General features: G+C 48.3%; 1 protein-coding gene across 8 annotated transcripts in view; it reads right to left on the reverse strand.

Annotated features, from left to right (window-relative positions):
- RALY (RALY heterogeneous nuclear ribonucleoprotein) overlaps positions 1–12,383 on the reverse strand; it is a 125,543-nt gene that overhangs the window by 38,433 nt on the left and 74,727 nt on the right. For 2 of the 8 annotated variants that reach the window (XM_081148933.1, XM_081148934.1), the window contains 4 exons: positions 11,670–11,783; positions 11,287–11,459; positions 10,024–10,072; positions 8,343–8,702 (listed from right to left, as the gene is read on the reverse strand). In XM_081148933.1, coding sequence (XP_081005059.1) covers positions 10,028–10,072; positions 11,287–11,459; positions 11,670–11,783 — 332 coding nt within the window. In that variant the 3' untranslated portion in view covers positions 8,343–8,702; positions 10,024–10,027. Of the gene's footprint in view, positions 1–8,282; positions 8,703–10,023; positions 10,073–11,286; positions 11,460–11,669; positions 11,784–12,383 lie in introns of those variants that run through there. The other 6 variants (XM_081148931.1, XM_081148930.1, XR_013999636.1 and 3 more) reach the window with 5 other exon arrangements.

Below are 12,383 nucleotides of genomic sequence, written 5' to 3' on the forward strand. Positions count from 1 at the left end.
TTTTGAAAGAGGTGATGCTGCCTATGTGTGGTGCTTCTGGTGCCTCTAGTTCTGCCTTCTGAGGATTTGGCTGGAAGGGTATTTCTCCATTGAGCATGGGGGGAAGGTCATCTTGTGTGTCTGCTGTGATCTGCTTTGCACGCACTGGCCAAGGATAAGGGCATAATGCTGCTCCGACTTTCTTGATGCAAGACTAATCCTAAGCGGCTCAGAAGCAGCCAGTCACTTAGCCCTGAATGTCTTGACCATGTTGTTTTTAATCACTGTGACTCTTAAAGTACAAGCCAAGTGTTGTAAAACACTTTGGCCTTAAAGTGGTGGAGGGAGCAGAGCATCCCTTCACACTGGCGGAGCTGCCACCACTGCCCTGAACTCAACTGCTGTTTATAATGCCATCTCCCTTTTGTGTCTGCGCCTGCACGGTTCCGTGTCGGACGTTACTGAGTGAATAAAGCCAGGATCAGTTCCTCTTGTGTAATGAGTGCGCCCTTACTTATGTGTGTATGTGTTTTCATTCAATGGGACCCCTTAGGGGAAGACACGGGACTTTAGTTTGGTGACAGGTTGGCAGTTATGTTGGCAATTTCAACCCATCTTTAACTTCATTCTCAAAACAGATTCTCTGGACTGATCCTGACCCTTTAAGATAGCCCAGTTGAAGTATTAATTAAATTGGATTGACTCTAATGAACTCATTCAAAATGGTGGGTTGCCCATTCATGGTAACGTTAGCCTCTCTTCTGCCCGCCATCTCACACCACCCACAGCTCAGCTGGAGGGGAACTTTCTGTAGAGTAACAAAGCAAAGGCATTTGCGGGTTCCTGGTCATGTCTTGGTTGCTGCTGAATATTCCTAATTGTAAGGGGAAAAGAAAGGGGTTCCATGGTAAAGTTTGAGACTAGATGAACAAGTTCCACGACTGCCTAAGTTTTAGTATGCTGGTGTCCACTTTCATGAGCACATAAACATGTGATTATCTCGTCTTGAGAAAATGCTTTGATTCCATATCCAACCCCACCTACAGAAAAGCTTAAGCTTGTCCCAAGATGTCTTCCTGGTTCACTCCCACACTTTAGAGGTCCCTGCCCACTGCATGTAAAACAACATCATCCTGCCCACTATAACATTAGCACTGAGAATACGATACTGAGAACAAGCGGTGCCTAGCAAGTTGTAGGTGTTCTAATATTTGAAAGCATAGAATATGCAGACTTTTGTAGCCCCCTCTGCCCCAAACATCTGCAGGATTAGTATTGTGCATTAAAAATGCTGGGCTGGACAGCCTGGAGGAAGTGCTACTGTGGTGTGTGAGGTCCCGGTTGTAAGCTGGCCTTTGCCATCCAGATCTTTTGCCCTGGCAATACAAAGGTTTCACATTTTAGATTTTGTGATGTGTTTTTAGAAGTTGGGCCTTGGTGTTCTTTTTTTAATTAAGAGGATGAACAACAGTCTGGAGTAAGTCTCCCTCTGCCATTGATTATATCCTGTATTCTCATACACGGTTGTCTGTCTCAGAGTAATCCTGATAAACCCTGCCATCCTTGCCAATAGAGACATCAAATTCTCCCAAGGACTGCAACAGAGGCATAGTGCTTGGAGCTTTGTCACACTGATGGTGGTGCTCGAGAGAAGAAAGGACCAAACACCTGCTGGGTCTCCTGTAGCTGCCATGGCCCCTGTCCTTTCAAACCTTCCCTGAGACTGAGATTTTCCTGAACCCTTTTAATCATTGCCCCTTGTTTTAAGCTTGGCTTTTGTCTTATTAACACATCTGAAGCCATTGGAGGACCAGCTGTTCTAAGGGATAAGTATTAATAGATATTCTTCATATTAAACACCATTTTAATGGACATCATTTAAAATTATGAGCTGCAGATTTTTATGCACTTTTAAATGAGCCAGAAACCAAATCAAAGCCAAAATATTATATAGGAAATTGGCCAAACCTAATAATATCATATTGGGCAACAGCTTCAGTATCAACCATTTTGGCCTCAGAATTATGACTGCTTCATTTTTCAGTCCCAGATATACCAATGTACTATGACAGATGACTCATGTGACCCGAACTTGGGCTATTCTTAAATAATCATTTACATAAGTGGTTAGCACCACCAAAGTCCCTACTTTGTGCTAGGACCTGTTCTAGGTGCTTATACATATATTTAAACAGCACAGCAACCCTGAGGTAAGTATACTATTATATCCATTTTACAGATAAGAAAAGGAAATTCAGAGGATAAGCAAGTTGCCCAAGGCGGTCACAGAGATAAGTGGGGAACCAGGATGCAGTCCCTGGCATCTGGGTTCCAGAGCCTCTGCTCTGCCTCTGCAATGTTGCTGCTCAGGGCCACTGTAATCTGTTCAAGAGTATTACCTGAATGCCTGCAGCAAAAGGCAGTCCCCTGCCCTCAGGAACTAGTGAAAAGGAGAAATCAATTGTAAATATAATCTGGGCCCAACTGGCATGGCTCAGAGGTTGAGCATCAACCTATGATCCAGGAGATCATGGTTCGATTCCTGGTCAGGGCACATGCCCGGATTGCATGCAGGAGGCAGTCGATCAATGATTCTCATCATTGATGTTTCTATCCATCTCCCTTCCGCTCTCTGAAAGCAATAAAAATATATTTGAAAATAAATAAATAAATAAATATATATGTATATATATATATATATAAATAAAAGCTGGTAAAAGGTGTGATAGAAATGGCACATAGGAGATGCCACTGTTAACTCAGGCCAGGAAGGTGTCTGCAAAGGGGACTTTGGGACTGATAATGAGGGTTAGCTAGTGGGAGAAGACAAAGCATTCTGGGTAGAGGCAACAGCATGAGTAAAGGTTCAGAAGCCAGTCTGGGGGAGGGGAGAGGAGGGGAGGTGTGCTAGAGAGAAAAGGAAGGAGTTAGATCCTGGAGACTTTATATGCCATGCTAAGGGGTCTGGAATTTACCCACTGGGCAGTGAATAACTGACAGTGGTAAAGAGGGAAGACTGATAGGAGGTAAGAGGAAGGGAGAGTAGTTAGGTTACTGCCGAAGTCCAAGTAAGAGATAAAAGGGCCTAACCTAAGGCAGTGGGATGAAAACGGGTTAGAGCCAAGACATACCATGGAAAAATTACCATGACTTACAATTAGAGAGGAGTGGAAGATGCCGACATGAGCAACAGGGTGGGCAGTGATGGACACCCAAGGGAAGCGATGAGGTGAAGCACCTGTATACACATCCTGGTACTCCTGGGAAGGACTAGGCTAGAGGTAGAAATGGTGGAGGCATGAGTCTGGAGTGTGAAGCCACGGGTCTGGTCAGCCTGGTAGGCGTACAGAAAAATTAGAGAAGGTAGAGAGGTGCTGGCTTAAGAGGAACAGTCAGCAAAAGATACCATGCCGAGGAAGAGGAGAGCCAGGAAGACTTCTCACGAGAATCGGAAGAGGAATTTCTAAGTTGTTTATGACAAAGGCATGTGGAGAGGACTTCCCAGGTTTGCATCCTGCCTCCACCTTTTCAAAGTGATCTTCGACAAATTATACAATCCAAAGTCTCTATTTCCCAATTTGTAGCAGGGATAAGTATCCAACTCTGGGATTGCTGTGAGGGCTAAATAAGATGATGAAGTCTGTGTTCAAGGTCTTAGCAGAGCACCCAGGAAATGCAAACATATACATATATATTATTGCCCACTTTCTATAGAGTCTAAAGCTGTATGGGTGGAGTATAAGTAAGAACACATAATTTGCCTGGCCAGTGTGGCTCAGTGGTTGAGAGTTGACCCAAGCACCAGGAGGTCATTGGTTCAATTCCCAGTCAAGGCACATGCCTGGGTTTCAGGCTCAATCCCCAGGGGTGTGTGCAGGAGGCAGCTGATGTTGATATTTCTCATTGATCTCTCCATCTCCTTTACTCTCTAAAATCAATAAGAACAAAAATACCCCACGATTTGCTCCATAATTCTTTAGTTGACCAAGTCACACGTTGCTTTTGAAAACCCTTACGAGCAAGAATGAATGGGACAGTCTCTGGCCTTAGGGAGCACTCTGTGTGCTCAGGGAGTTAGACACTGGGCTGTGCAAGGGATAAAGGAGATGCTGAAAGTGGGGTTTGAAGGGTAAGAGGGGACCTTACTGTTAGAAGGGACTGTAGGGTGGGGAAGAGATGGGGTCCACGTCAGAAAGTGAGAATGGGTAACCCTGTCAGGTTCTGCCAAACCTATGCACTTGCCCATCAAGACCCAGCTACTGTACCTTTGTGTAAGGACACCCTGACTATCTGGGTTCCCATAGAAAGTGCACTGAGGCAGAGGTGCAGGAGAGGTATGTGTGGACCAGGAGCCCACTCACCAGTCAGAGGAAAGGGGTTGTCTGCTCATACAGGCAGGAGGGCCAGCTGGGCTTGCCCCATGGTCCTAGTGGCCAGGCCCACACACTGCTCCAGACTGAGTAACTCAGGCATCAGAACAGCACAAAAGGCCTCGCTATCACCTTCCTTTGCCTCATTTGTATAATATTCTATTGACTTTCTCTTTGTAGGCTGCCTGAAATACATTTGGGAACAAGGAGAGTATAAAAAGAAGCAGGAAATTGTGGTGTGTTATTTTTTAAGAGAAAAAGTACCTGAATTTGGATTAGGTAAAGATAAGTACTCTCATTTATTAAGTACTGTTATACAAAGATTTGTTCTTCTGTGTTTGAAATGAAGATAAGACTCAGGTTAAGTGACTTGCCTAAGATCATACAACAAATAGTCTAAACAGGAACTCAGTTAAACAGTCTATACTGTTAATCCAGTCCTCCTAAAGCAGAGCAAGCTATGTAACCTCTTTGAGTCTATGTTCCATTGATATGTAACAAACCCACCAAAACTTAGTGGCTTACAACAACAATCATTTGGTGATTACCCCTCATGGCGCCAGGCTCTGGCTAGGGTCTGCGAAGCAGTTCTTACTCAGTTTTCAGTGAGACAGTGGCTGGGCTGGAGTCATCTCAAAGGCTTCTTCGCTAACGTCTGACAGTTCATACTGGCTATCAGCTGGAACATGTACACATGGCTCTCCATGTGACCTAGGCTTCTTATAGCATGGTGGCTGGGTCCCGAGACACGAAAGGTGCATACTGCTGGGAGACCGGAATGGCATGACCCTCACCGTATTCCATAGATCAGTCATGGTCCAGATGAAAGGGAGAAGATACAGACTACTTGCCAATGGGGCCGTGTTTAGAACCTCACTTGTAAAATGGGCATAACCACACAATGAAGACATGTCGTTTCTGTCAGCCCAAGCCTCCTCTTTTCCAGCAAAAGAACTCATATTTCCCTTTTGGGGATTCCTTCTTCTCCCCCTCCACCCTCACATGCCCTGGACTTTTCAATTTGTGAAGCTAAACTTCCTCCTTCCTAAGGAGGTTTGAGTTCAGTTTCTATAACTTGTAACCAAAAGTTCACACATCAACCTAAAGGGTTGTTGTGAAGATTAAATAAGTATAAAATGTGCCTTTTACACAGCAGATATACAAGAAATGGTTTACTGTTACTATGGAATAATTTTATTATGAAGAATGTGGCCACTGGCAGAGGGATTATGATTTACCCAAAGTTAATCAGTGGTCCAACTGCAATTCAAACCCAGGACACCTGGCTCAGAGCTTCAGCCCTGCTCTACCTTCTGTATTTCTGTGGTCTCTAAGACCTGGCCAGGGTTGGCTAATATCTGACACATACCCACATTTCAACTCCTTGCCAATTAAAAAACCACCAAACTACCATGTTACTATTTCCTAATAATCTAAAAATTGCTGTAAGTCCTCAAAAAGCACTCCAGCAGCTACTAATAAATGTTTTGAAGCAGCAAGTGAAAAGACACCTGAGACAAAGAAGAATTTGGGCTTAGCCATGTGACTTGACAACAGGACATAAGCAGGAGCTTGAGGAGCACTTGTGTATTGGGGCTTACCCTGTCTTGCCTGCTAAATGCTGCGAACATGTGGCCCAGTTGCCCCTGTTGCCCAGCCAACCACTTGACAAGTGAGTGAGGTTATCTGGGACCAACCAGCCCCCAGGCAACCTGCCAGCTCACTTCACCCACATAAGGACCCAGGTAAGCAGAAGAACCACCCAGTTGAGCACAATCCAAACTGCCAAGCCACAGAATCAGAAGCTAATTAATGTTTAGGAAAGGCACTACATTTCAGGGTAGTTGTTATACAACAGTTAATAACTGATATAAGGCCCATATTTTCCCTGATCTAGGCCAACCCCTCATACACATGAGGAAACTGAGACCTGGCAAGGAAAAAGACTTGCCTAACGTCACAATCCAGTAAACCAACTTCTGTGATACTCCAGGATGGCTGCTAGAATCACAAATGAGGTTTCGGATCTTAAAAACATCTAGAGATATTGGTCCTTTGGGCACAATCTGGTATCACATTTCTTCACCATCTGTTTTTGGTTTTCAAAGGTTAGACAGAATATTGAAAACTGTTGAGCAATGGAATGGGAGATAACTTCCTTAGCCCCAGACATGGTGAGGGCAGGGATATACATGCAGGGTTTTATGGTTATGAACCTCCCGCTCAAGGGTACAACTGTAACTATTCCCTGGAAAGCCAGGACAGGGATCCCATTCTCTGTCCAGGATATGTTCTGGTATCAGGGCGATTAGGCAGGGCCTCTGGGTAGAGAAGATGCTTTCTGCACTGAAATGGGTCTTCCCTGCTCTTCTCATGGCGCCCTGTGCCTGACATACTACAGAAGCCCATAGCCCCTGCTGTTCTACCTGACCCCCAAGCTCTGAAAAGTGCCTCAGTCAAGTACTACCAAGTAGAGCCTTGCAGAATCTGGGAATGTTATTACAGTGCAATGGGCACAGAGTACTAGGCTCTGGGAACAAAGGAATACAGTGCCAGCCCTCTGAGGTTCACCAGGCTCCAAAACCCCTTCTTTAGACTTTGTCTAATGCAGCTCCAATTCAGGGTAGTAGTTCCCCATCTTGCACAGGTGGGGACACAAACATCTGCCCAGGTGTGCAAACAGGTCCGCTAGAGCTGGGCTCTGGCCTTCTGTACAGCAAAGAAAGATTTGAGTTCAAGGATGGTAGGGGTATGTTCACTGAGGGCTATTCAGGGGAGAAAGGACACTCCCTGTGGACCTAGTACCTTCCTCAGGACACCTTCATCTCTCCAGACTGAAGTCTTTTGTTTTGACCAAGCTGGGCAAGGGCCCAGCCTCGTTCTAAGCGGCTATTTTTCACCCCAAGTCTAGATTTCTGAGAATTCTCAGTGGTAAGGACTAGAATAGCAGCTTAATGATAAGTGGATAATTCCCAGGTAGAGAAAGTAGAAGCAAGAGTATGTGCCAGGCTTGGAGCAAAGTATGTTCGTGGGTGCCTGTGCACCCACAGCCCTATGCCAGTGAGACCAGCCTAAGTGGCCACACTTGAATCACCCAGTTCACTGGACCAGGGGAGGTACCCATGGCTTTTTGTCCTGGTCAGTAATCTATGACTGATTCAAAATGTAACTGCTGTGGCCACTGATTCCCTACTGGGAACCTGAATGCGGAGAAACTGTACAATTTGTGGGGAATATGGGGAAAGGGGGCAGGAGGCGAAGTTGGGACAGAGGTGGAGTTTGAAGGTACCTGGCCAGTTAAAGAACAGAGATAAGTGCAGACAGGCCACGCGTAACCCTGACGCCAAACCCCTGCTGGGTGAGGTAAATGGAGGGGCTCTATTTCTTGCTGCCAGTGAGTGTGAAGGACTTGTTTTGTGTGGCTGCAATGTAAGGTTTGTGTGTGTGGTGACAAAAGAACAGGAGAGACCAGGATCACGTACCCCTATTCAGAAGCTGGCATTTTATCCTGACAACGAGAAGTCAGAAAGGGAAGGGATATGATTCAGAAATAAGGCTGTGGTGGCCTGAGAAACGGGGCAGAGAGAAGCTGGAGGCTGGGAGGCTGGCGAGAAGGCAAAGTGCCCGTGAAGAAAACAGTCTCCTAAACCAGGGCAGAGAGGGGGGACAGTGGGTTCTCGGACTGCTTTAGAGCAGGGAAAGGCCGGACTAGTGAGAAGCTGCAGCCTGGACCTACTATTGACCAAGTGGGTAGCAAACATTCAGCACCCTCACGGGCACTGGCATATCTGGCCTCCCCAACAGCCCTGCTGGCCATTTTATCTGTTTTTGCTGTGGAAATTAAGGCCCAGGTGGATCAGTATTACACACCCTAGACAATGGTCCCTGACAGGTAAGAGTGAAGGAGGGAGCAGAAAGGGGTACAGTAGATCTGCTTTCTGATTGGGCAGGGGGGCCAGGGTACCTTTATGAGAAAACACAAACTATCCCATCTCAGAGCAAGTTGGGATCCAATCTCTTTATTGTTAGGGTCCCCTCTCTGTGCCCCCCCCAACTCCTCTCCAAACCTATAGAAAAACCCCAAGCCTGGGAGTGTCCTGGGCAGAGTGTGGGAAAAACTCTGTGCTCTGCCCTCTGGCCTAGGCAGTGCCAACAGGGAGGGTATGTGGGAAGGGGAAGCTGATAACTCCACCTGCAGAGGATGTGGCACTGGCCAGGATGCATGGGGGATGAGGTGCCTGCTGCCAGCTCTTCTCTGGGATGGGCTGGGGTGGCATCCAGGGGTGGGTGTCCAGTTTGAGGCCTGGTACAGTGCACGCCCTTCTCTTGCCAGTGGCCATCGCTCCTGTCAGACTGAGAAAGAGAGAAATGAGAGGCTAAGGCTGAGAAGAAAAGTCCTGTGCTTTTTTTTTTTTTTAGAATTTTTCTGAGTTTATTTGAGCCAAACTGTCAACAATTGCTGGGAAGCAAAACCTCAGCAGACTGAGATAATGCTCCCGCCCTGTGCTCTTAAAACAGGGGCTAGGAAGAAGCAAAGGCCAAATGATATTGCTACTTGCAGGCGGAGGTATGCCTGTGCTCTGGCTCTGGCCTCCTAACCTTCTGGTCATGGAACTCCGGCCAAGTCTCTCCCCCGTCCTGAGCCTCCACTTCCTCACCTGAGACTCTGCACTTCACCTTCAAACTGGCTTAACAAGGTAAAACTTTCTCTGGTAAAACAAACCATGAAGTTCCAAGAGAAAAAACCACATGTAAGGAATTTCCTACATGTTAACGGTCTGGGAAGCCCTTGCTGGTGAAGCATCTCGGCATGAACGTACCATGAATACACGCCTCTGCTGTTTAGGCGTTCCTCCACCCAAGCCATCTAACTAGAACGTGGCCCCCAAAGGAATGGGGCAGAGTTGGCAGAGCTAGGTAGTAGACACTGGCTGGAGTGGGCTTTGAGGCCACACAGCAGTGGGTTCAAATCTAGACCCCACCAATTACCACCCTTGGGATCTTATGAGATATGTGGTTTATCTCCCTGTGCTCCCGCTTCAGTGCCTCAGTTTCCACATCTGTTATATTATTAGTACAATCACAACCTGTGGGGTACCTCCTGGCACGCAGTACGTTTCCACCTGAGAGGATCAGGTCCCAGTCCCTAAGCCTGGCACAACCTCACCTTCTGATGATGAGCAGCTTCCTCTCCCTACGATGCAGAGCTGGGACTGCAGCCACAGGAGGCCCCTGGGCATTTCCCACACACTGAGGACTGCCGGAGCTCTGTGCCTCTGCTCAGGGTGTTCCTCCCTCAATCCTGAACAGGCTCAGCTACATATCACCTCTTCCACCACAGCCCTCTTTCACCGCCCCTGGCTCCTAGACATTCCTGCTCATACTGGATGGTAATGGTTTGTCTTCCTCTAGAAGAGAGGATTCTCAGAGCTCTTCCAGGGCGCAGGCGGGTACCATGGCTCAGTGTGCCGAGGGAACCCCTGCTGGACTAGCCTGGCTAGCCCATCCATGGCTCCTGCTCCCATAGCCTACCAAGCCCCCACCACAAAGAGGCATGGTGAGATGGCTAGGGATAGAGGGGCCTTCACTGCTGGGCACAGCACTACCCTGCCAAATCCGCTTCACAGCATGTCCTCCACTTCACTTCATCCCTTGCCCACCAGGACCACCATACCTGCTTACTGCAAGGCCCCATCCTCTGCATCTGTGTCCTGGCTGTGCTCCTGATAGGGAGGAGGCAACAAAGAGACCACACATCACTCACTGCAAGCTCTGAGTCCTGCCCTGAGGCCCAGAGCATACCTGGAGGCCAAACTCAGAAAGGGGGAGGGACAGCCAAGGGAAATGGATATGGGACCAGTCTAAACACAGCTGATTTGGGATGCCAACAGGGTGGACTGAGGGCCCCTCAGGAGAAAGAAGGGACCAGTCAAGGAAGTTCTATGTGTGGTAGGGGGCATGTTTCTGCATAAAAAGACCTTCTCAGATTGGACCGGGCTAAAAGCCTAGTAGACTGGTGAGCTAACTCCCCATCTTTGGGATATCTAAGCCTTTAACAGCCTTTAAGAAACCTATGCTCAAGAGAGTAAGCTGAAATAACAGGCAAGGTTGAAAGAAATGAGCTGGACACGAGGAGGACCTCTTACGTGTTGTGATCACGAGCCCAGTCTGTCCTCACACCAGAACCCAGCAGTGATGAAAAGGAGAAAGTTCTAGACCTAGTGAAGAAGTCTGGGGTCCAATCCTGGCTCAGCCCTTATTAGCTATAAGGCCCTGAGCAAGCCACTTGACTCCTCTGAGCCTCAGTTTCCTCACAGGGTAAAATGTGGGAATACTTTGCACAATGCAGGGCTGTTGTTCAGGTTAAATGAAATTAGAAAGTGTGGACTACAGGGCCTGATGCTCAGTGAGTGTTTCTTAGGTAAACAAGTAGTAAGCACACAGCAGATACCTTACAGACTCAGAATCGGGTCTACCTTCCCATTTAGTATCAGCTCCTTGCCAAATGGCCTTCCACCCTCACAGACAGGGAACTCCTTTGATCCCTCATGAGACTGCCTATTTCATGCTCAGGCAACAATCACCAGGTGGAGTGAGACCTACTTCCCTGAGGCTTCCCCAGGAAATCCCAGTGTTGCTCCCTGGAACTCTGCAGACCATATGTGCTTCCCGAGCTCCTGACTCTTCCCCTCTCCAACCCATGTGGAAAACCGAGTCTAGAATGGGCCCTGGGCTCAAGAGAGGTCTGCCCCAGGCCTTGGTGGGATGTGGTACTTCTGACTGACGGCTGAAATAGGCAACTACTCCCTGCTCATTCCCCACCTTCCTCACAGGACTAGAACCCCTGGGAAAAAGGAACCAGCTCAGAAGTTCCCCCTTCCCCTGCTGCAACCAGGAGTGAAAAGCCCGGCCCCAGCCCCTCCAACCACGCCCTCACCAGCTCTTCCTCGCTGTGTGTCAGCAGCCCCTCCTCATCACCGTCATCTCGAGGCTGTGCTTCTCCCTGGGGTGTGCCTGCCTCAGAAGTTGTGTCCTCTTGGGGGGCTGGTGGCCGGCTGCTGCCACCAGTATTGCCACTGCCACTGCCACTGTCGCCTTTCTTCTTGCCATCTTGAGGGAAAAGGGGTGAAGAGGGGAATAAAACAGCCTGGGACAGCTTCCCAGGCAACACCTCAGCAGAAGCTAAGCCTCGAGAAGTGGGTCCAGGTGGGATTAGAGGCCAAAGCCCCTCTCTGCCCCACGAACTGTCCTCCCACCCCCACCCCCCTTGCCCTGGGCCCCTGGTCACCTGAACCAGGGCAAGGAGTCTTGGAAGCTGACCTGGGTTGGCCCTCTGCTCCTCGGCAATCTGTTCCAAGCGGCCCAGCAGGGCATCGATGTTGGACTTGATCTGCGTCAGCTCTGTCTTGATGGCCTGCAGCTCACTGCTCTTTACTGGGAGTGGAGGGAGTACAGGGCTGTCACCTGGGGCCTGGGAGCTCGATACTAACACAAGACCCTAGCCCTATTCTGTCAGTTGGGAAGACAGGCCTGAGGCAGGAATTGTTCTTGTCCACAGCTCTTTTTCTGGCCAGGGAAAAGGCTGTAGCTGCCTGTGGCTTCCCTTGAGACTTTCTGAAGGCCATTCCTAAAGTGACCAGACTGCCCTTCTGAACCTGGATCTTTCCCCACACCCGACTTCTCAATTCTGAAAGGGACTGGGGCTGGATAAAAATGCACTCTGTGTGCATCTGAACAAGTATGTGTCTCTGCTTGTGATATAGAATGGTGTCCACCTTTTGAGGTGTACAAAGGTGGGTGTTTTACAATCTGGTTTCCGGGATGCCTGATGACAGCGTTTGCACACCAGAGTAAATGTGGAGTAGTGGGCCTGTGCAGACCTGTCCTTACTAGAGGAAAGATGACACCATCTCCTCACTGGGTTCCATGTCACAGCACTGGACTCTGTGCCCAACCCAAGCCCCCCTCCCCCCAAATGTCAGTCTTTTCCTCTTAGAAATACATGAAAATACTCACTTGGTTGTGTTAGAGCTG

Source organism: Miniopterus schreibersii (assembly GCF_964146895.1).
Source record: "Miniopterus schreibersii genome assembly, chromosome: 10".
NCBI classification, from domain to species: Eukaryota; Metazoa; Chordata; class Mammalia; order Chiroptera; family Miniopteridae; genus Miniopterus; species Miniopterus schreibersii.